Source organism: Stenella coeruleoalba (assembly GCF_951394435.1).
Source record: "Stenella coeruleoalba genome assembly, chromosome: 3".
Lineage (NCBI taxonomy): Eukaryota > Metazoa > Chordata > Mammalia > Artiodactyla > Delphinidae > Stenella > Stenella coeruleoalba.
The window spans coordinates 16,332,267-16,358,208 of NC_137148.1; the positions used below are offsets into that span (position 1 = coordinate 16,332,267).

General features: G+C 31.7%; 1 protein-coding gene across 1 annotated transcript in view; it reads right to left on the reverse strand.

The window, feature by feature from the left end:
- CDH18 (cadherin 18) overlaps positions 1-25,942 on the reverse strand; it is a 612,477-nt gene that overhangs the window by 20,172 nt on the left and 566,363 nt on the right. The window contains exons 9-10 of the mRNA XM_079918320.1: positions 19,424-19,545; positions 9,653-9,770 (exon numbers count right to left, since the gene is read on the reverse strand). Of these exons, the coding sequence (XP_079774446.1) occupies positions 9,653-9,770; positions 19,424-19,545 (240 nt within the window). The remainder of the gene's footprint in view (positions 1-9,652; positions 9,771-19,423; positions 19,546-25,942) is intronic.

Genomic DNA, 25,942 nt, shown 5'->3' on the forward strand with positions numbered 1-25,942 from the left:
CTAAATGGGAGAGAGGTCACAGTGTGATAAGTGCTAGGATTAGGGAGGCGCAGGGTATCAAATAACCCCATTTGTCATTTAAAGACGTGGATCTGCTTTGGCGATCACTGTGGGGTATTGAATGTTGGGTGTCTGAAGTGCCGGCTCACTTGCGTTTATGGACATTGAATTTTTCCAGTTATGATTTCGAGTATGGATGGAGAAAGTGCTCCCAAGACTTTGGCAAAAAGGGGGGCTTGGTAGATGACAGGGACCAGGAGAGGCAGCTAAATGCCACAAGACTCAGAGGGGCAGGGAGGTGCCCAAGGACAACGACTCCACCTCCCAGCTCACCTTGTGAGGCTGTGATGGAGAAAGCGATGTTCTCTTGGGCAGTGTTGCCTCCTCTTTGATCTTTCTGGTTACTAATTCAGGTTTTAGCAGTGTCCATTTGAATTTTATCACCTTACCCGAATATTTAAATTGGTAATATTTTCATGCATCAACTCAAAAAGTCTTCCTTAGATATTTAAGTATGGTTTTCTCGTTCTAATGTTAAGTACACCCCACTATATGTTAACTGCCTCTGTCCTTCAACCTGCATGACCCTGCAATGTTCTCTGATCATCCACTTAGGGAGGTTCTTTGAGCTCTGAATCCCAGGGATTCCTCCTATACAGTAAGATTTAATGGGTAGATTTGGGCCAGTACCTAAATATCTTCTTGTGATTCTCAAAGCCTCTGTGCTTTGGAGGTGATTTTCAGGATTCATCCATAGGTTAAGTTTATTTAGCTGTACATGTTATCTCAGTAAAGATTTTTTTTAAAAAAGAATGAGTTTGACATTAGATTTTAGGCTACAGTTTTCTTCATTCTGCTATCCCTTTCAGATAACTGCCACACTGGGCTGCTCTTTCCCTGAACTCTGTGTATTCTACTTTTGGTAATTGTTTGTGCTTTGAGCACATGGTACTTTGAGGAGAAAGATTATAACAGGCATGGAAGAGTAACAAAGAAAACAAAAGCCAGAGAAATAGAGAAAAAAATGGTTGAATTGGTGAGTGGCATAAAGAGTGGCAATGTTGTATACCCCACTCATATAATATAATCCTCAGAAATTTTGGAGAGGATCTTGGTTTTGTTCAGTACATAGGATGGGATTCTGAACTAATTTTAATTAAAATTTTAAGAACAAATATCTGTAGCATATACATGAACAACCAGGCAGCCAGCATCTTAATGATAATTAGATTGTTAATGAACTATGACCTTTCTTCCAAGCCCAGTTTATATCCCAACTATTTAATGAAACTTGCCAAATGGTTTTTGAAGTATAAAACGTAATATGGATAAAACAGTAGTTTTTGACTAACCCATAGTCTGCCTGATAACTGAGAGAAAAGCCTGAAATTTCTGTTTAATGACATTAGAGAACCGCTAAAGTGATGTAAGTAGAGGGGTAAAATTCTAGAGAGGGCAAAAATGTGGGAAGTTGAACTGTGGATTACAATGTATTTGTTTATATTAGGAGCTAACAACAGGCTGGAATTCCAAGCTGGGGACAGAGAAAATAGGAGAACATTTTTTTTTTTTAACCGAGTCTTTTTATTTTTTTATTTTTTTTTGGCTTCGATCTTTAAATGATTAGCTTTCTGTACCATGTCCTAGCCCTTCAATCATTTTATTTTTAGCATTTTTATTAGTGTATAATTGCTTTACAATGGTGTGTTAGTTTCTGCTTTATAACAAAGTGAACCAGTTATACATATACATATATCCCCATATCTCTTCCCTCTTGCGTCTCCCTCTCTCCCACCCTCCTGGGCCCACAGTCATACTGGAAATTAAGGAGCCTTAAACACATGGCTGATTCTCCCTAAAGATATTCATTAAATTGAAAGTTAAATTGAAAGTTTAGCAGAGATCTAAAACTCTAAGTGGAAAAGAAGAGCTTTTTTTTTTTTCTGTCTCTTCCTGTTGAACAGACAGTGATTAAGGTAGGGGACCAGGGTGAATGGCCCTAGTGCACAAACAGGCTCTCAGTTGAAAGCCCTAGAGGGCCATGCCTTAGGGACAGGGATAGTTCAGAGACAGGCTGAATCTAAAGAAAACTGCAAATTAGCATTGACTTAGCCTTGATTTAGTTCAATCCTACCCTGATTGGATTAAAGTACAAGCATACCTCCTTTTATCTTGCTTTGCTTTACTGTGCTTCCTGGATATTGTGGGTTTTTTTACAAATTGAAAGTTTGAGACAACCCTGTATCGAACAAGACTACTGCCACCATTTTCCCAACAGCATTTGCTCACTTTGTGTCTCTATATCATATTTTGGTCATTTTCACAATACATCAAACGTTTTCATTATTATTAGTATAACTTGTTATGGTAACCTGTGATCAGTGATCTTTGATGTTACTATTGCAAAAACATTATGACTCACTGAAAGCCCAGAAGATGGTTAGCATTTTTTAGCAATAGAGTATTTTTTAATTAAAGTATGTACATTTTTTAGACATAATGCTATTTCACACTTAATAGACTACAGTATAGTGTAAACAAAATTTTATATGAACTGGAGAGCATAAAAAAATTCATGTGACTCACTTTATTATGATAATTGCTTTATTGTGGCGGTTTGGAACTGAACCCAAGATGTCTCTGAGGTTCACCTGTAATGATGCCCCTCTCTAATTGTTCATCTAAGAAAATAGCAAACACTCTCTGAAGAAATATATTACGATTTGAGACTCTTCTAGGTTTAGACACTATGTGTGACACCCAACTAAAAATTGCTAGAGATACTAAGAAACAAAACCATTATATCCCAGTCCTGTCTCCCCAGTCCCCCTGATGAAAAACAAAAAGAAAATTTATCACTTTATTAAGAAAGTAGAGTAGCTGACAGTGTTTGTAAAATCATTAAGATTAATATGTTCAAGAAAATAGAGGGAGAAAGAAGATAGAAAACATAAAAGAAATTATAGAGAATTTCACAAGATCTATATCTCTATAAAAGGAAAAATAAAAAAAAAAACAGATAAAACAGCTATCAACCAAAGCAGTGAGCAGACCACATTTTCTTTGAGTGCATGTATTTGATTTGATAGGACACTTGCTTCCTTGAGCAGAATGTTAGTTACATGCTAGTGTTTTCTACCAGTATATTCCTAACATATGTCACAGTGAATAATAAACAAAAATAAGCCCCAAATAAAGAAACTTTTATATACGTAGGATGAAACACTTAAGAAGACATTTATTCTCTAATGTTCAGATAAATTAGCAGATTCCAAATTAATGAGGGATAAAACATAGGGCAGGAAAGATCTAACAAAGATGGCAAAGAACTGGAACAACATGAAACATTACCTTAAATTTAAGTATTTATCAAGCAGATCTGGGCTGTGAATAGGAGAATCCCACCAGGGTATAGATGGAGGAAAATCTTCTTAGTTGATATGGGGACATTAGCTATGATTCCAGGCATAAACACTATTAAGGTATATGTCTCTGGGATTCAGCTTTTATTGTGGTCAAGGGTACGGGCCTAGAGTTTCTCAAGCTCACTCTTTACAGATGAATTTAAAACATAAGAACAGGAATTTAAAGTTGGGGAAAAGAAAAAAAAAAAGCCCAAATGATCAGTTACTGAAATCACCCCAAAATCTCTAGAACAAAAGGGAATGGGGGAGCTGTCTTTCTATCTACTAGTGGCTGACAATGTGTTTATTCAAGACAACCATCTTTGAAATGGCTGCTTCTTTGAAATGGATCCCTGTCAATCAATCAAATTTTAGTCACGCAGTTACATTACAAAAAAAAAAGAAAAGAAAAGAAAAGAAAAGCCAGCTGTCAGGGTTTACACTACCTTTATATCTTTATAATATCATCTTCATAATAATTAGAGGAAACAATTAACAGATTATTCCTTGAGCTAACATTCTGTTCGAGAAAGCAAGAGTCCTATCTATCAAAGCAAATACATCCATTCAAAGAAAAGGTACTCCAAACACCTATTGCTTTAGTTGATAGCCATTTCTTCCTTTTATAGAGATGTAAATCTTTACCATCTTTATAATATCTTGATATGTTAGGATATGCCCTCTTTTCTTCTCTTTCCTCTATTTTCTTCTTTTCCTACATTCTTGCTTTTCTCAACCCTTTACCATTTGCATTTTATTAACAGATTATTAAATTCAGTTTATGATAAAAATTATATTTAACTTATAGATTAATTTAGAAATTTGAGTGTTGATTTACTAATGGGGTAAAGATATTATTTTTGTGTTTTTTTAATATTTTCAGTAACATTGCCTTTCATAATGGTGACTTGAACATTATTTATTGGATATTTATTCTCTGATGATCTTAGAAGAGTTTTTTGTTAATTTGTTTGATTTGTTTTTACCATTTTACATTTATCTGATTTGCTATTTATTCACGTTTTTTACATATAGAAAATCTAGCCATTTGGGGCATTTATTTGTATTCCAAAATTTGGCAATCTATCCAATTGTTTCTTAAGATGTTTCTGTGGATTCTTTTAAATTTTCAGAAAGACAATTGCGTCTCATTTGTTAACAATGATAATCTTACATTTTGTTTCTATTTATTATTGTTCTTTTGTTCTATTTTTGTTTTGTTTTATCTTTTTGGACTGAGGAGAACATTCAGTACACTGCTGATTAATTGTAGTGATTGAAATATCCTGAGACTAGCAGAATTGTCCAGCTGAACCCATCAGAAATTGCTAATTCTTAGAAATGTGAGCTAAATAAATGAATAAATGTGCTTTATTTTAAGAAAACTAGTTTTGGAATTGTTTTCTTTTTCAGCAATAGTTTTTTTTAAGCAATAGCTAAATATTTCTAACTTTTCATGTAAAATTTCCTACTACATTTTGAATTTGGCATATCTCTTGTAAGTAGCATATAACAGTCTATTTTTAAAATAAAATATCTTTAAAAATGATATTTAATCTGTGACTATGGTATATTTGAACTACTTTCTACTTCAAATAAGATTGTCATTGCTTCTATTTTGCATCTTTTATTCTACTTTCTGACCTCTGTTCTACTGATGAAATGTTTTATTATTTAACTTTTTAAAAATCTCTCCTTGCTTTGGAAATTACAGACTCGTATTCTATTAACTATTATTCTAGTGTTAACTCTTCAAGTTTTAACATTTGAAATGAAATGTTAATTGCAAGGCTTTTTTGTCTATTATTTCTTGCAGAGATCCTGAAGGCAAAGATTAATACAATATTTGCCAAAATGTCAGTAGCTAAAAATTTAAAAGTTTCTTTTCTTATACATTGGAAAAAAGTCTTTAATAACTGTCCTCCCTTAATTCCTGATAGCTTACCACTGCTAACTAAATATAGAGAATGTTGACAATAGGAAATTCTTTTCCTTTCGCAGTTTGAGCATATAATTGTTATCAGCTTCTGTCATCTATTTTTTTTCTTTTTTAACAGGAATCTACTTTAGATCTAATTATTATTGCTTTTTAAATATTCTGCCTTTTCCTTTTGATTAAATATTTTTTCTCTTTATCTTTGAGGTTTAGCACTTTTAAATTGGCATATTCAAGTATAGATTTGATTTCCTGCTTGCCTTTGGGTGTTCTTTATTTTTTATAATAGCCAATTTTTTTAAAAAAATAATTAATTTATTTTTGGCTGTGTTGGGTCTTTGTTGCTGCATGCAGGTTTTCTTTAGTTGTGGTGAGTGGGGGCTATGCTTCATTGCAGTGCGTGGGCTTCTCATTGTGGTGGCTTCTCTTGTTGTGGAGCACAGACTCTAGGTGCATGGGCTTCAGCAGTTGTGGCACGTGGGCTCAGTAGTTGTGGCTCATGGGCTCTAGAGCGCAGGCTTAGTTGTTGTGGTGCACAGGCTTTGCTGCTCCGTGGCATGTGGGATCTTCCCAGACCAGGGCTCGAACCTGTGTCCCCTGCATTGGCAGGCAATTCTTAACCACTGCACCACCAGGGAAGTCCCTGGTGTTCATGTTAATCGTGAGGGTCCACATATTTTCAACCTTGAAAAATTGTCATGCAATTTTATCTACATATATTGCTTGTTGCTATAATTTCTAATTCTTCCAAATATTTTATATTCCATATCTATTAAGTGTTCTCACAATTTTTAAAAATTTTGACATATCTGAACTTTGTTTGCTTGAATTAATGGATTTTACTTTTGACTTGTTAAATCTCTCTGTGTCCAGTCTAGAAGTAATGCAGTTTTTTTTGTTTTCTCTTTGTATCTGTGTGTGTGTATATAAAACATATACATATATATACACATATACATATATACATCATACATGTATATATACATATATGTTTACACATAAATTTTAAATGTATGGATAATTTATATCTATATAGTCTATATGTATAACTAAATCTATGTAATTTCTAGAAATAGTTCTATATACATTTCTATATATTCAATACCTATATTTTAATATATATCTTATGTATACATGACATATATACATACATATATATATATAAACAAAATTTAAAATTTTAATTTCTGTATGTTTATATATAATTATGTATATAACAGTAAACATCTATATATTTTCATGTCATTTTATATACTTTTCTATCTAGGTAAAAACTGTAGTTTTAATAAGGATTTTAAAATTATTTTCATATAAATATTTTCTTTCATTGTCTCATTTCATGTAATCACTTCTCGGTCTTTTTTAAAAAAAATCTTCTTTTTCTTAATTTTGAAAATGTTAAACATGCTAATATTCAAGTATTTTTTCTGTTCATTTATGTATTTTGCATGATTCAGAGTGAATTCATTTTCTGATTTATTTCTTATTATTTATTGACTATCTTTTAATTTTTTGACTTTCAGATTTATCATACACAACAATATGCATTTCTCTCTGTCTAATTTTAGAAACAGCTTTTTGTCTCTACTCACTCTTTGCCATAAAGCAGTTTTGGAGATGCCACTAAACCAATGGCTTCCTGATCACTCATCCTGGCTTGGAGTCTCTGTCTGGCTTCTATTGTTTCCTGAATATTCATATTCATGTAAGTAGGGGGCACAGAAGAACAATGGTTTTAATTTTTTCTTCTAGATTTCTTCATGTTCTGGGGGCATGTAAATGTTTACTAACTCACGGAATGCAATGACCAAGCTGCAGGATCCAGTAGGCCTGGACTTGCTGACTCTTACTCTTTGTAGTTTGTTCTGGTTGTTGGCCACAGAGGTGTTTATGTACCCATGAATATATGTATATATTCATTTTGGTATGAATATTCCATTTTAAATTTCACCTTTATAAATTATTATCCATAACTGCCTTCTGTTTAGAGAAAAAACCATCTTGACTCTTAATATATACATATATATATATATATATTTTTTTTTTTTTTTTGCGGTATGCAGGCCTCTTACTGTTGTGGTCTCTCCCGTTGCCGAGCACAGGCTCCGGATGCACAGGCTCAGCGGCCATGGCTCACGGGCCCAGCCGCTCCGCGACATGTGGGATCTTCTTGGACCGGGGCACGAACCCGTGTCCCCTGCATCGGCAGGCGGACTCTCAACCACTGCGCCACCAGGGAAGTCCATTGACTCAATATCTTTATACAGCGCCATTAATTCCCCCAATGCTACAGAGTAGATATTTCAAACCAAAACTTAATGGATGTAAAAACTGAGGTTAAGAGAAGTTTGGTGGCTTGTCTTATCTAGCATAAACAAGGCTGTTTGCTCAAGCATGTGTTTTCACCTATGTGCTAGTATCTGTTTTTTAAGAACATTGCTGCTTTTTCTTTCTGAAAGAAATTATTTGTGTTATATATAATTTCATCAATTCCCAAAAATGTTTAAAATAAATTAAATGAATTTTAAAATAAATTAAAACATCTTTACTCCCATACAACTGCCCACAGGCATCACATACTTGAGATGGCATAGCTGATTTAAAGCATTCATATATATGGTTAAAATAAATGTTAAAAAATTTACATCGGCATTATAAACACTTTCAAAAGTGTGTACATATTTGAGGGGAATTTTTTGAATGTGAGTTCCCAGAACTGGTAATGTTGTCATATAACTAAAATGAGACCTTTTGAATGTATTCATTAGTTGAATTGAGAAATTCCAGGCATAATAATCTTGAATGAAGGACTTTTAGTCACTAATATAGGTTTCAAAAAAGTAAAATTCTCTTGTTTTTCTAAAATATTTCAGGAGTTATTTACATTAAATAGCTTGATTACAACACATCTTCAGATCTAAGTCAATTTTTCTTTATAATATCATCAAATTAAAATTGCTTTTAAAATGTAAATAAATTTTTAATTGGAATGGAAAAAATTCAACTGAAATATGATTTCTAAATATGTGTTTCTAAATATAGTAAATTTCAGTTTATTAAAGCAGAAAGTTGAATGTTCTCCAAATTATGCAATTATTTGAATATGGGAAAATATGAATTGATTTTCAGATATTTAGCATAGTTAATTATAATATTTAAATACATTTGGGATTTTAGGGTTGGATGTTTGGATGTAAATAAATGTTCAATAGTCAATTTAATACAATTTGTCATATACAAACATGGATAAATATGTATTGCCATAAGTACAGCTGACCACAGGGATAGTTAAACTGAGAGAGACAAACAAGCTTGGTATTTTTATATGAATTTTGTTATGGCCACATGCACAATTTAGTATCCCTGTTATGATTATTTAAGGAAGCTTAGGGATAATGGAAAAAATGTTTAGTGGGTTGTCATTTAGTGATTTTATTTTTGCTTGAATTTGAAAATGCTTCTACATGAAGGGTACAGAGAAGGAATTAACTACTTCAAAATGTACATGCTATTGTTTCTTTCATGTGATTCTGAGGCACGTCTTAAATCTTAAATAACAGTATATTCAGATATATGTGATCAAAAACTACTTTGAGAAGAAGAAAGTTGATGCCAGTCAGAACACTGTACATATTGAGTGGCTTGCTGTTTCCCTTCCATACGGAAGAATGACTTTTACACAACTTTGAGGAATCTACCAAATCAGGATTCTAAATCATGGTGAATCTTCTCTAGTTATTATGTTCTTTTTTCCCTACACAATAAGAAGGCTAAACAAAAATAATTCAAAAATTTCCACAGTGCTCTGTAATTATGCATATGTATTTACCCATATTTTGGAAAAATATTCATAATAACAAGGGGAAATATAATTTGTACAGCACATCTTGATAGCCTTGCTAAAGCAAGATGATTTCAAACATTGCAGTTCCTTTTCTAATGGTCCCTAGGACATATTTTTCATTTATCCTAATTTAAATTTTTTCCACCTCCTAGCAGTTGCAGCAGTTCTCATAAACATGTTTGTCAGCTAAGATTTCTCTTAAAAGTTGCCCAAGAGCATATTACATGAACATTTCTTGTTTAAAGGGATGCTTCTGAATAAACTCATTGAAAGTTATTTGTACATATGGCTCAATTTTAAACACAAGCTATTCACGGATCATAACACATTAACATCAAACTGACTTTGAATGTTGATTTGCAAGCTGTTCATGAGTATATAAGAATAAAGCAAAGCTGTTCAGGCTTATTCCATATCAAGTCAAAGCAGATACCACAAAGATCAAAAAATATATGTATTCATGTTCACCTTCATTGTCCTTCAGAGTGAAGTTTGGGTTTATAGACAGATGTTCATCAAGAAAGAAGTTAAACCTTTGTCCATTGGCAAAATCATCCTTATCAGTGGCACTGATGGTATGAATAACCTAAAGAAAAGACAAAATTAAATAGTAAATTTAATTTGGCTCTGTCCCTTGATTTTAATATTATAACATTTTCAATATCCAACTTGAGTGTTTTCAAATTCTTATTCTAGTAAAGGTATGAGCTAATTTGCTCTCCTTTGCATTAGACTTTAAGAAATGTATTATGGCACACCATATAATCATTCACACTTTATTTTCTAGCATGGCACAAACATTTTTTTTTCCTTTATTACCCACAGTACCTTGGGGCCAATTAGTTGTAAGGTTTTGTGTGAACGTTTGTTTAGGGAGACGTGAAATATAGTTTGTACAAATACGAATATTCCAGTGTTGATGTAGAACAGCCTTTCTGTACATGTTGGTCTCAGTCAGCAAATGAAAAAGCACTAGAGTCATAATTTTTTGTTTTAGGAGACCTTTGAGATCATGATCCAGCCCCTGTATTTTAGAGACGAGGACTCTGAGTCCCAAAAAGAGTGTGATGTGCCTCAAATCTGTAAAAATCTGGCAGAGGTAAAACTAGACCACCCAGAGCTTTAGGAAATTTTTTAATCCCTAGTGGTTGAGAGAAAGCAATACCCAAATTTGGACTTTACACACATTAAGAAACAGAGAAAGTTAGAATATATAAAAAAATATCCCAGGTAGTCTAAGAGCAGCATACACATTCCGATCGTTAGAGTCATTACAATCTTTAAAAGTAATATTGAAACAAACAAGCAAGATGATATTTTACTTTTGAAAAAAAATTAGTATCCTAATGCTCAAGTGTACTCTTTCTAGCTTTTCCTTAGAGAAATTGAAAACAGAGAGAAAGTAGAGCCAGAAAAATAGTATTTCCTGCATATGAAATATAGTACGTGCATTTCAAAAATTGATATGATTTCTAAGAACATTTTACTCAGTTTCACCGTATTTCAATATTTTACATGTGAGATAATCCACCAAAATGTGTCATAGTTAAAACCTAAATTCCTCTCCAGGTACTGAGACTGTTAGCTTGTGAGAGAGACGAGGAGGAATATAAAGGTACTGAGAATGAGTGGTCAGGGAGAGTAGGAGCGGAAGAGCATGTGTTTTCATGAAGTGAAAGTGAAGAAAGAGCTTCAGGGTATAAAAGTGATCAATTTCCTCCATATATGCCCATGGCTCATTCCTTATGCCCTTTCCCATCACCATTCAGAATTTACTTTCTCAGCAGGAGATCCTGGTGAAAGCCCCTCTCCCTACATATTCCAAGAAGTTTCTATCATTCTTCATTATTTCCCTCCATATTATTTATCTATGAACTGAAAATTTACATAGTTGCTGATTTTTTTTTTTCATTGAAACAACTAGTATCTGGACAGACCTTTTTTTTTTTTTTTCTTGTTATTGCCTTTTGACTATAAATAGAATAAACTGATGGATAATCAGAAGCAATCTTTATGATTTTTCTCAAGCACAGGAAAAGCTCCATAGCATTTAGAGTGTGCAAAATCTGAAGAACACAACATTTTCTGCACGTTAGTTACTTAGTATCAAATTGAAATAAAATATCAAATTTTCAAGGTTGTTTTCAGTGTTAGGTAAAACAAATACTGTCAGCCCTCCATGTCTGTGGTTCTGAATCTGTGGATTCAACCACCATGGGCCAAAAATATTTTTTAAAATTCCAGAAAGTTCCAAAAAGTAAAACTTGATGCCATGCTGTGGCAACTATTTAGATGGCATTTACATTGTATTTGCAACAATTTACATAGTATTCACTTTGTATTAGGTATTATAAGATATTATAAGAGATGATTTAAAATATATGGGAGGATGTGTGTAGGTTATATGCAAACACTACACCATTTGATATAAGGGATTTGAGCACTGTGGATTCTGTTATCCTGAGGGGGGTGAGGTCCTGGAACCAATTCCCCACAGATTCTAAGGGACAGCTGTATAAATTTTTCTTTGGGAAAATAAATGTCTTCTCACTCTTATTTTTCATTCATTGTGATTCTCCAATTTACAATCCTATTTCCTCAGTGATACCTCATAACATACTGACACATTTGCAAGTTCACTTCTTATCCTAGAATGTAACTCTGGAGAGGATTGGTAAAGAACAATTAATTTAAATAAACTGAGCTATTTATGTTTTCTGTTATCAATGCTTTGGAACAATTTTCTTCTCATTTCAAAGTTAATTTATCACTTATTTTAAATTTTCTTAAATTTTTACAAACATGAGCCTATTCAATTTGTTAAACACTGATATAATTCATATTATATTATGTTTACTATTTTTTTGTTATCTCTAAAATATAAATATCCCTTCCATTTTTATACAGGTAATTTCAAATCTCAATTTACCAGGAAGCTCACTTATGGCAAATTTTTCTTCCTCAGAAAGGGTTCTCAGTCTCATCTACATAGTAAATGATAAGTTGGTTACCACATTTTGTTTAAGAGTGACTGATTCATCTTGAACTTTTGTTGAAGTGTTGGACATGCATCTGTACTTAAATATTTTTCCATAATATTTCTGAGAGATGATTCTAAAAACCTAGTATGTTGGGTTTTTTTTTTTTTTTTAAATTTAGAACTCCTAGATATTCTCTTGTTGAGAGAAGGTATATTCAATTTCTTTTTTGGTTGTTTTACTAATCACCTTTTCTCTTTCATTAGGAAATGTGATTTCCATTTGCTTCCTCAGACTTTTAATAGAAAACATGCCTAAGAAGTTAACATGTTTATGATTTTTAGAAAATTTAAACTTCTGGCAGATATCAGATAGTTGCCATGTTTCCATTCATCAATATTTTCTACCATTTTTTCAGACTTATTGATTTATCTACACTGTGCTACCTGTGCTCTCTGTTTGTGCAGCTAGTTGGTGATGTATGATCCATAAAAAATTTATTTTCTGATTCTCTTTCCTTCTAACTGGACTCAAATGTTTTCTATCACTTGCACATTATGCAATAAGTACATAACGCATTTGATTATTTTGAAAGATCTGAGATTTACTCTAACAAAGGGAGAGAAAACTCAAATTGATTGATGGTATTACAAATAATTACTAGCAGAATTTTTTGATAATGTCCATGAATAAGGATTCACCTTTGGTAGAAAATAATTAAAACCAATTTTATATTCCTTTTATTAAATAAATGTATCCCATTGTTTAAATGTGTTTAAAACATGTTTAAAATCTATCACTTCTAGAGTACTTTAATTAGGAAAAATAGTGTCAGAAATTTATACAAGTAACATAGTCTTCTGTTTCGTAAATAGCTAACCCTAATTAAAGCAAATTAAAAAGGAAATTCTATGGAACACATTGTATCTTCTTTTAATTAATAGAGCTTGCCTTATAATATGATCTCAAATGATCATTTCATTTGATAATAATACCAACTTTTGTTATTTAGCTGAGGTTTATCTTTGATAAGATGTAAAATCTCTACCAATCTAGTTAACTTTTTTCATACAAAGTTGTACTGTTAATAATATCAATAATACCATGGGGGCAGAGGCTGGTGTTATGTAATAAAATGTTTTCTTTTATATGTTATGTTTTCTAAGTTTACTTCTAAAAAGAAAAAATACAGAGGGAAAAGTCAATACGAATAAGACAGAAAGCATTCCCTTTGTTATTTCTCAAAGTTTCTAGGTACAGGCACATCTCACCTATTTTGAATTCACTCTTCTTTGGGAACTGATTTCAAATTTCATGCATGCATGATTTTCTTTTTAGTATTTTTTTATGCAAGGTACTTAAAATTTTTTTCAGAACAGGAAAATATATTAACTCAGAGAAATATATTGTTGAAGTTTATACTGATACCTGAATCGACCTGAACTCTGCTCTTACATGTGGTTTGAACCTCTGCTTTCAGAAAAGACCAGTCTCAGCTGTAGTCACATGCTGTTACATTTAAATGCACAACATCCATAACAGAAGTGTCTGTAATTCTAAAAGCAATTGTCATAGAAAGAGGAACTGTGGCAATACAAATACGCTTCAGAAAAGCTATTTCACAAATCATTATTTAAATAATTTCCTATTCCAACTCTTCATCAAAATATACAGTTTCTCCAGAAATGCTACAACCATAAGAGTAAATGAACAAAAGACCTCAAAATTAAATAATAGAAAGATTCAGACAATTTTCCACTGTAATGGGTTAATCATACAATTGACTACATGAATGGGTAATGATTTGTTTAAATGCAGGTGTAATAAGCAATACTTTTAAAATGATGTTTTTATTCCCTCAATGTAAAGTCTAAATTCATTTTGGTGAAAGAGTTGGAAACAAAAGCTCAGATAACATAAAGAATGCAATACTAAAGACAGCAATGATGCTAAATGTGAATACAGTTTACAAAGAATAAGAAATAATCACATAAAAAATATATTAGAACTTTGGGGGGCTAGGTCTAGCAATTATGTCTTGAAAATAGTAACAGTTATATGAAAAAAAGATAAATACTATATAAATGGTTAATGGGACTCACAAAAGAAACAGTTTGTCACAGATTTAACCCTCTCTAAAAAATGGAATAACTTTTCACCTGAGGAGAACAGGACAACCCACACTTAAAAGAATTTAAGACTTATCTAGTCATATACTCATAGAATCTCAAGCTTGGAAGGGCCCTGAAATTCTAACAATTTTCTTCATTTTAGAGATTAAGAGAGCACTTGTCAACATCACATTAAATTACTTCTTAGGAAGGCTACAGAGTTTAGGTGGTCAATGTGGAGGGTAAAACAGAGGGACCCAGGCTAACAATGTGACATTAAGAGGAGAGCATGGCCAGTGAGAATGCCTGAATGGACTTCCTCATGAGCAAAAAGTGGACAACACGCAAGGTCAATGGAAAAATTCAAGGTCACATGCCAATATGAAGAGAGTGCAAGCCAGAAAACTGAGACTAGCATTTTCAATTACAGAGAAGATGTTTACATCCACAGGGGAAGGATCAGTTGATCCAAGAGCAAGGGCTGAGTATCATCTGCTCAGAAATTCAGTAATTTCACCTACACCTACAAAACTGGTACATGTGAGCTGCTCCTAATACAAGATTACACTTTATCCTTGAAGTAAAAATTATTAATTAATTAGTTAATTAAAACAAACATTTTAGAAGAAATAATCTAAAAAGAAAACATCTAATAAAAGCTGATGATTTTTTATTCTTTATGCCACATTTCAAATGATCTAAGTTTAAATTCTCTGAATAACCTAGGAACCAAAGAAACAAAGACTCAGTGAGGGAAAGGTCCTAAGTTTACTAAAAAATCTTATTTATAGATTAGGTGATCGATACCTAAGAAAAGCAGTATTTATTTCTAGATATTTTATTTTCTTAAAGTGATATTAAATGGTATAGTGTTTTAAGTTTCATTTTCTAATTGTTTCTAATATAAAGAAAAGGAAGAAATACATTTATATTGACCTTATATTTAGCACAAGTTTGAACTTGTGCTCAATTTTATTAACAATTTCAACTACTGTATAGTAGTATTACCACTATTATTAGTAGTATTTTTATTATTAATGAATGTTTAACTTTACCAAAACCTTTGGTTTCATCTATGAAAATGAATTTTGATTTTTCTCCTTTTCATTTTAAAGTAATTATTTTTTCTGGATTTGCTTTGACAATATTTTATTTATGATATTTCTATGTTCATGAAAGAGAATATCTATAATTCAAATTATATCCTTCTCAGGTTTTGATTTCAAAGTTTGGTGTCAGCATAAAATGAGTAAAAAAACTGATTGCCCTTTTTTCCTTTTTGATACAGTATATTTTGATTATCATTCCATTTAACTATTTTCAATTTTTATTACTTTATTGGCTCATTGTTTATTTAGAAATGTCTTTCTTCATTTCTGATGGAGTTTTTCTAGCAATATTTTTGAATTAGTATCTTGCATTATTTTATTGTAAGAAAAATGAGACCAATTCTTTGAAAATTATTAAAACTTGCCTTGTGGTCCTGAACATTGTAAATTTTGGTCAATGTTTTGTGTAAGTTTTGAAAGAATGCATAATCTAAAGTTGTTCAATGCAATGTTCTATATTTGTTAAACAGTAAAGCTTCTTAATTGTGGTATTCAATTTTCAGTTTCCTTAATAAAATTTTATGTGATTATTCTATCAGTTTCTGACAAAAACATACTAAAACTCTCAGCACAATAATCTCAGTAGACATTTCTTAAATATTTTGGTGATTTTATTTTAACATAAATATTGATATATACTTCTTTAAGTTTACATTATATTTGTCTGCTTTTTATTTTTCTACTTCTTCCATATTTATTATCTTATTTCTTGGTTCTTAAAAAAATTACCATGACTTCTACCTAGCTATTATAAATTTGTGTACTAAGCCTTTCTCTTTTATTTTACCTATCTTGTGTTATAAAACAAAACTATATCTCAAGAGCAAATATGAAAATTTGTCATTCTAACTTTGAATTTTAAAAACTTTACAGAAATTCACAGGGTTATTTTGGAAATATTAAATTGGTTATATACTTCATATTTTATTAAGTTTACATTTTAGTTTTTAAATATGCCTTTATAGAATCCTTGAAAATAGGTCCTATATAAAAAGATTTTTTCCCTTTATCTTTGTATCATAAAATATAAAAAAGCAAGATAAAGTCACATGCAACAATTTTGTAAATGTGTGAACTATTTAATTGAATGAACATTTTAATAAACATAATAAAGGTCAAGAAATAAAACTGTCAACATCACTTTATTTAGGAGTATTTTAAATTCGAATTTCTATTATCTTGTTAGTTACATAGTCTTTTATTATTTTATTACTTAAACTAAAAATTACTGTATTCATTCTTGACACATAAAATCTATCATAAATTAGTATTTTCTCAATTACCCCAAATTTAAGGAGTTTAGAATATTTTAACTTTGTCTCCTTCCTTCTGATACCTTGTTCCCATGTATACTATGTATATTTTAAACCCCAGAAAATGTTCCTTTGTTTTCTATTCATTCATTAATAATTTATTGTTAACAATATATTTACTGATTGCTTTGGTCTTTATGGAGTCTTACCACTCCAAGATGCCAATTTGATTATTTTCCTTTTTCTTTTTCCAAAAAAAGCTTTAATGTGTGTATTGGCAAGGAATTGTCACTTTTTTGTTGTCGTTGTTTGTTTTTGCCTAAATACGAGTTTTTCTTGTCTTTATTTTTAAGGACTATTTTTGGTACACAAAAGAATTCATGGTTGTTAAATAGTATCTCTGGCTCTTGGATTTATCTTTCCTTTTTTTAATTTTATTTTTTTAATCTTTCATTCTTCCTGATTAAATAATCAGCTTTTGAAATTGTTCTTTTAAAGGTTTTGAGTATTATTTTTATATTCTACATACTAGTCCTTCATTGGATAAATGGTGTGCAAGCATCTTTTCCCACTATGTGGTTTTTCTTCTTATCCTCTTAACAGGGTCTTTCAGAAAGCAAAAATGTTTAGTTTTGATCAAGTCCAATTTATCATTTTTTTTTTCTTTTATGGATTATGCTTTTGGTGTCATCCAAGGACTCTTTGCCTGGCACTACATCCTTTTTATCCCCTAACAGTATTATGTCTTTTTTTTCTAGATGTTTTAAAATTTAAACTTAATTTTATTTCTGAAATTTTATTTCAATTCATCTAGGTAAAGTTATTTTTGTAAACGGTTGCTTAGATTTTTGTTTTTTTTCTATGCTTCTTGAATCTTTGACTTGTTGCTTGCCAACAGTATGGAAAAAATTTCAGTCTTGAGCTCCTCAAATATTACTTCTGCCAATTCTCTTGTTTAATATCCTTCTGAGAATTGGATAACTTGTGTATTAGACCTGCATGTTCCATATCTTTCATATTCTTATTAATGTTTTCTATCTTCTTGCCTTTCCATGCTTTAACATGAATATTTAATCTAACCTACTTTCCAGTTCACTATTTTCTCTTCAGCTATGTCTAATCTGATGTTATTACCAAAATTGAAATCCTATATTAAGTGGCTGTATTTTTAAAATCTAAATTTTCTATTTGCATGTTTAACATTTTTCTCAATTGTACCTGTATAATATATGTTAAGAAAATAATTCTAGGATATGTGCATCCATTTCTAAAACAATTGAAATACGATTTGCTAAGTAAGTCATTATATATCTGTACCATAAAATACTGTTTTTGAAATGGTGATATGGAAAAAATATTTAAGCACTGGAAATGATAATCTTAATACATTGCTAAGAGTAAACCAGATAACCTGTAAATACTTTCAAATATAATTTTCAGTCATTTTGTCCTCATTCACATTTTCTAATTTTCTTGTGAGAAATGAACATGAGAAAATTTCATGTTTTTACATAAAGTGCCCTCTCTCTCTCTCTCTCTCTCTCTATATATATATATATATATATATATATATGTAAATACCTCCCCTGGAAATATTAAAAACATATAATCAATGATAACTTTAGCAAGCCATAGTTGATTATCCCTCATACACAAATACACAAGGCAATGTTTCTCAGGACTATAATTTTGTCACAACCTTCAAAATGATTTAAAATAATTTTGGATGATATATTTATTCTGGTCATTATATGAGACTGTCAGACTCACCAGAGGGATTCTCTTTACTTGTTTGATAAAGTAAGTGGCCATGTTGGGGAACCCATATCACACACAAACACACACACACACACACACACACACACACACACACACAAACTCTGGGTGGCATTTCAGAACTCTGGGGAACACTGAAGAGCCAAGGAACATCCTGAAGCTCTCAGGTCTGCAGCTGAAATTAACTGAATGCTACCGACAACCACGTGAGCTCGGAAGAGATCCCCAAGCCTCAGGTAAGAACTCAGCTTGATTACGTCTTATGAGACTCCTGCAAAGACCTAGCTAAGCCATGAGCAGAATTCTGATCTGCAGAAACTATGAGATGATAAATATGTGTTGTTTTAAGCTGCTAAGTTTGTGTAATTTGTTACACAGCAGAGAAGACAGATGCATATTCCCTTCCCATGTCCCACTTGCTTTATGGGCGTCAAAACACTGGCCTCCCTTCGGAATTGTCATGCTCCTTTAACTGGCTGCCATATTACATCCAGATTCATGTCTTATGTTCAAGCTCTTCTCACCATCCTTCCCTCTCTCCACCTCCACCAATCATTCCCACTTTTCATGTTAAAACCTAATCATTTTCTAGTATCAATATCACTCAATGACCACTGTATGTGACTCCCTCATTCCATCCAAAATATGTAGACCAGGCCAGTCTCTCCTCCCCACTCTAGTCCCTAAGCTTCATTAGGACAGGAAGAGTTCACTGTTTCCTCCTCATTTAACACAGGGCTGTACCAAAACCATTCAATATCATTTTATTGGTATTATAAATGTATACATGAATGAGTTCATTTGTTGAATTACATTTGGGATCTGGAGAAAATGTATTTTCTATGAGTCTCAAAAAATCTATTTGGTACTTAAAATAAAGCTTTATAAAATTATTTTTACTAAGCACAAAAATAACACTGGGGGATCTTTGAGGATTATACCTAAGAATAATAGAAATAGAGCTGCTTATTTTTCTTCCATTCAAATGCTAGGAAGGAAAAAATTAACTTACCTGGCCAGGCTTAGAATTTTCACAGACAACAATATCATATTCCCTGGCAAGTTCGGGTGGATTGTCATTGACATCCAGAACTCTAATAACCACTGTGACATGGCTCAGCAAACTCGGATTGTCTGCAAAACACATAGGAATGCATTTAGTATTTCCATGAACACTTTAGAGGCTTGGTTTAAAACCAATCTCCTTAATACTGTAGCTTGTCACTAGCCCCATATGCTGCAGCAGGACTTTTGGCAAAAGACAACTTTATGATGACATTCTTTGTTAGAACTCATTAACTTACAGAAAAATGAAAAATGAACACCAAGGCATGACATGAATGCTAAAATGATATTTTGTCATATCAAGGAAATTACATGTTATTCAGGAACTGAAATGGGAGAAAGTTGTCAGAATTCATTGTATGCTGTCAGAGTCTAAGGGATGAACACCTGGTTTCATCATTAATCTAAGAAAAATAGAGTAGTTGGAAAAAAAATACATAATCTTTAAAACATTCAAGGTTTCCAGTCTAAATCAACTTGGAGAAAATAGAAAGTAAAGTTCTTTATACCAGGGTAAAATTTTTCTTACAGGAGAATATATGCAGTTTGTGGTGTCAAGTCATACTTGGGGAAAAATAAATAATAATTTAAATTAGAACTTAGCATGGAATTCATATATAACTCTGGTAAACATCAAAATATTACAGTTAATATTTTAAAATACTTCTTGAGTGCAGTCTTCTCATATTTCAGTAAGTTTATTAGTTCTGAGATATAAGAAAAGATAAATGTTTGGTTTATTTTATGCATCAAAGCTAAAACTGAAGAATTCATAATGGAAAAATTAATGAGAAGGCAAAAACTAAACACATTAAGAAAAAGGGAATATATATATATATATACCCACAGAAGATATTAAAGATAATGGAATTTTAAATTATCCATTTTTAATTATCCATTAAGAATATGGATGGATTAGACATGCCATAGGTACTTTTAAAAGAAGTAGAAAATCAGAGTAGTACTTCAATAACTAAAGAAACTCAATTTTTAGGTAAAAAATCAGGCCTAGGTAGTTTTATCTACAGTTAAAGATACAGGTGACTTCAGTCTTATACATCTTTTCCCCAGAAGACAGAGTAAGGAGGAAATACTCTACAACTTGTTTTCTTGTGGCCAGTAAAACTTTAATATCAATACCATATGCTCCCACTCATGAGAGATATTAGCTGTCATTGGACTGAACAAAATAATACCAAACCCACTCTACTGGAATGGAAATGAAAGTCTGTCATCAGTTTAGTTCTAGGAATGCTTGCATAGTTTGGCATTAAACCAAGGAAAGAAAGAAGGGAGGGAGGGAGGAAGGAAGGAAGGAAAGTGGGAGGGAGAGAAGAAATAAAGAAGGGAATTTTAAAAAGCATAAAAGTTATCCAAAATGATAATGAATTAAAAGAGGGACAAAAAATACATAGATGTTTATCTTAATACACATAGAAAAAAACAAAAAATAAAATTTAATGTCCATACATTCTAAACAAAACAAAGCAAAATCAAAAAAGAAAACTCTTTGCAATCTAGGAACAGAATGTATCCTCTGAAGCTGATTAAGGATACATTCAACAAACAACAACAAAAAGTACAACAAACATTATTCTTAATGGTCAAAAACTAACAAGAGTTAATAAACAAAGCTATAAGGATCCTTGAAATAAATCTAACAAAGTATTTGAAAGACATATGCAAAACATTTTATTGAATGTCATTAAAGTAGATCTAAAGTAATTAAGAGGTATATTGCCTGTGTGGTTGGAAGACAAAATATCATAAATAAAGCCAGCTTCTCCAAATTGATGTGTATTTTTGATGCAATCTAATAGACATCCAATGAGAAATGAAAGCTGATTCTAAGATTTATAAGTACTAAGATTGTCCAGACTTGAATGAAGTACAATAAAGGATAATTGCTTTACCATTTATCAAGCCTTATTATTTGGTATTAGAACCTAGGTCACTTTGAAAGTGTCAAAGGGATAGACAAACAGAAACAGAAAACAGAACACAGCCACAAATCTACTATATATGGAAATTTAATATATGGTAATAATGCTATTGCAGATCAATAGGGAAAGTACAGATTGATCAAGAAATAGTTTTAGTAAAGCTTGTAACCACATCATTATCATCATTATAAAATGGGCCATAACTACACTATACACAAAAATACATTTTAAATAATTAAGGACTTAAATGTATAAGGCAAAAACTATACATACTTTAGAAAAAATATTAGCATGTAATATATTAAAGCTCATGAAAGATTTCAAAATATAAAAATGCACTAATCATAAAGGAAGCATTGATAAATTTGATTACAGTGAAATGTGACTTTTTTCATTTCCTCCAAATATGCCACAAAGAAGACAAAATGTCACAAAATGAGTGAAAATATTTGCAGCACACACAACTGACAAAGGATCTGTATCTCTAATATATAATGCAATGTATTGAATCAATAAGAAAAAGAGACAGCTCAATATAAAAATGGGTACAACGAAGGACAAACATTTAACAGAAGAAGTAATATAAATGGCAAATAAACGTCAAAGTTTTCAACATCAATAGTATTTAAAGAAATACAGCTTAACCAAAATAAGTTATCATTTAATCGCAACAATATTGACACAATATCAAGAAGTTTGACAAGATTCTCCAAGTGCTGGATTGGATATAGACCAATGGGAATGACTGTAAATTAAAGTAAACCACATGTAATAATTCATACGGTTGTATACTCTCATGTCCAAGATCCAGCCATTTCCTTGGATCCCAAGGAAAATGTCTTGAAAACATACACCACCAGCATAATTAATAGGAACAACAACAGGAAATTACAAATGTCCAACAATGGCTGAATAGATGCAATATGTGAGTATTTATATCATAGAGAAAATAAATGAATAGCAACATAGCTACAACATTAGGGACAATCTTAGAAACAAAATGTTGATTGAAATATTTTTTCAGAACTGTCTCAGAAGATTGCATTCAAATATGGTAGAATTTTTGCAAAGCTGAAAAAAAATCACACAAAACTAAATAACTGATTGCAGAATGAAATAGTATATTGTTGAGGATATGTTCCTAACAACACTAATTCTTAAGTACAGTGATATGTTAACATTTATTTATTATTATGTTTTGCAATATCTTCTTTGTAAGTGTTGAGTACTACATTAAATATACAGAAAAAAGTTACAAAAACATCTTAAAATTAATATATTGTGTAGATTGCTTAATATATAATAGCTAATAGAATTGGCATTAATGAATTTGTGTCACTATACAGTGAAAGATAATTAGATGCTTGTGTATTATATTAGATAATTAATTAATATAATATTTTATATTATAAAGATAAATAGATCCGTGAAATTAAAATTAGTAAAATGCTAATTTAAATATTTGCTTATTTAGAGTTACTTATTATGAAAAAGCATTGCTAAGCTTTTCTAGAAGCTAATACTTGATCTTTTAATAATTTTAAAACTGAAAGAGAATATTCAGCCTGAAATCTCATTTAGTAAATTACAAAATTGAAATTGACACTGTTTAAATGACATATCTTGGCAAAGCCAAGGTTATGGTTTACTTCTCAGGCCTTACTACTGCCACTATATAAATATATGTTTTCTATCGTAACCATTGTTAGTGTAGTCCTATATTTCTCAACCAGGTATTTGCTTACATTTAAGAGCAGACAAAAGCAATCTGTTCCAGAAATCTGAGGCAAGAATAATATTAGTTTTAATCATTGGTATCAGCAGCCTTAAAATGAGTAAATAGTTCTCTGCTCCTTTTCTGAACAGGAAGGATTAGAAGCAATCTTGGCGTATCAGAAAACTGTTTTGTAAGAGAGGATTCTGGAAAGACTGTATCTTGAGGAAGGACTAGAATAAAAAAAACACCTAAGCATTTGACTGTTTTCAAGCATCACCTTCTCACTGCCCCACCTCTGCATTGCTCACGCTGTCCTTTGAAACTGGCATAGCCTGGCTACATTCCATACTTGGGTACAGGAAACTAAATCCTTCTGGATGGAAACAGACTCTCTCCATGTTGCTCCAATGTTATTGTATATCTCTAGTGTACAATTACTATTCCATCACTTAAGGATTAAAAGTACAGGGCTGGGATCAGACAGATATTGATTTGTCTGTAGGCTTACTACCATTTTGTGTTCTGTGGGGAAGTTAAACTGAATCTAACCTTACTGTAGATGCAGCTAATGATCTGTAGGACATGTAGGGGAACCTCAGGAGATATGGATAAAGAGTTATGAAAAACAGAATGTCAGAGTAAGCTTAACGTCATTACTGATGCAAATTGAATAATTGCTATTTCCTAAAAGTAGGATGGTGTATAAAACCTGTAGCTTTAAATTCCAGATAATTAGAGCTGAAAACCCACTATAGTTTTGTAACCACTTGTGGCCAACCTACACTCATTCTAGTATTTTCTGCTCAATAATGAAATTAGCTAAATCTATATTAGTAAATTGACAAGTTCCTTTGGGTTTTTATTTCTTATTTCCCACAGTCCTAGGGTTAGTATTCTACCCTTTGAATGCCAATCACTTTACCTATAAATGTGAACATATTCATGTGTGTGAGAAGCACTTTGCTAAGGCAAAAATTGGATAATGTCGCTGGAGTTCTTAATGCAACATTTCTATTATTGCTACTATTATTTTTAGGTCCATGCTTCATTTCTAAAAATCAGTTTTCAGTCCTATTGATGGCAGAGTAAATAAAATACACCATATTCAGACAAACGTCAGTAGGATGCCCTTTCCAGAACTCTTAAGAAACATGAACTTTGGAAAATTATTTGTTATTTCTATACCTTAATTATTTAATCTGTAAACAGGAATAAGAATCATGTAATGTGCAAAACTGTGTTTTTGAGAAAAAATTAAGGAAGCTATGTAAACTTTAAAACACTGAGACTGGGAGAGAGCAGAATACCAATTTTAATCCTTTCTGAAAATGAAGGACAAAACAGAATCAAGAACAAAATAGATGGCACACTGACAATCCTATACATGTGATTTCCGGCACAAACTATCCTGTACTATGTACAAATCATCCAGGTTTTATGCAATACAGGTGGAACAGGAGCTCACATCAGCAGAGCGCCCTCTATGGAGATAAGGATGCAGTGAAGGTTGTATTCCAGTGCAAATGCAAATCGCATGCTAAGATATGTAGAGGGAAATAAAGACACAGACTTACTAGAGAATGGACTTCAGGATACGGGGAGGGGGAAGGGTAAGCTGGGACAAAGAGAGAGAGTGGCATGGACATATATATACTACCAAACGTAAAATAGATAGCTAGTGGGAAGCAGGAACATAGCACCGGGAAATCAGCTCGGTGCTTTGTGACCACCTAGAGAGGTGGGATAGGGAAGTTGGGAGGGAGGGAGACGCAAGAGGGAAGAGATATGGGGACATATGTATATGTATAACTGATTCACTTTGTTACAAAGCAGAAACTAACACACCATTGTAAAGCAATTATACTCCAATAAAGATGTTAAAAAATAAAAATAAATAAATAAATAAATAAATAAATATGTAGAGGATTCACAATACCTTGAAGAATAATCTATTTTATCTAGTGAGTTACTTTGAAAATCTAATATGTACTCACTACTATGTTGGGCTCTGGAGAACACAGAAACAGTGAAATATTTCCCATTATCAATATGGATTGGAGAAAACAGATTCAATAATAGTATTTTTTCAATTTGTCTTCTTTGAAATTGTGACTTATGTATGTAATATATGTTTACTCCAAAGCTATTATTACTTAAATATACCCTCCTAAAAACCTAAATCATATTCATTAGTATATGTAGCAAGGTTTACTAGGGAATTCAGTAGATTTCTAATTATTCATATTCTGAAGTTAGTATTAAATAGTTGGAAAATATATAAATATATTAATTTTCTTGTTTATATCATGTAGATTATTTTTCTGAAAATGTGGTTTCAGAAAACCACTTTTACTTTATGAAAACTCACAATGAAAAACCTTATATACTACTAAAATACTAAACTGCAGTGATTACAAATTTAATTAAATGATTACATTTATAGCTGTCTAAATTTCATAAATGTCCACGCTTATAACAATGCATTAAAAAATTTTATTTTTGTGGTCTGCTTCTTTGATTTCTATGAAAACATTTCACTATAAGCAAATATCTACAAGCCAAAACAGTCTGCACTCTCAAAAGTTAATATGCACAGGTGATAGAACATTTTAACACGCTTGGCTAATATTTTATTTATGAACAAACATGTTTCCAGCATTTCCTTAAACAATTTATATAAAAATAAGTTTTGGGGTTTCCCTGGTGGCACAGTGGTTGAGAGTCCGCCTGCCGATGCAGGGGACACGGGTTTGTTCCCCAGTCAGGGAAGATCCCACATGCCGCACAGCAGCGGGGCCCGTGAGCC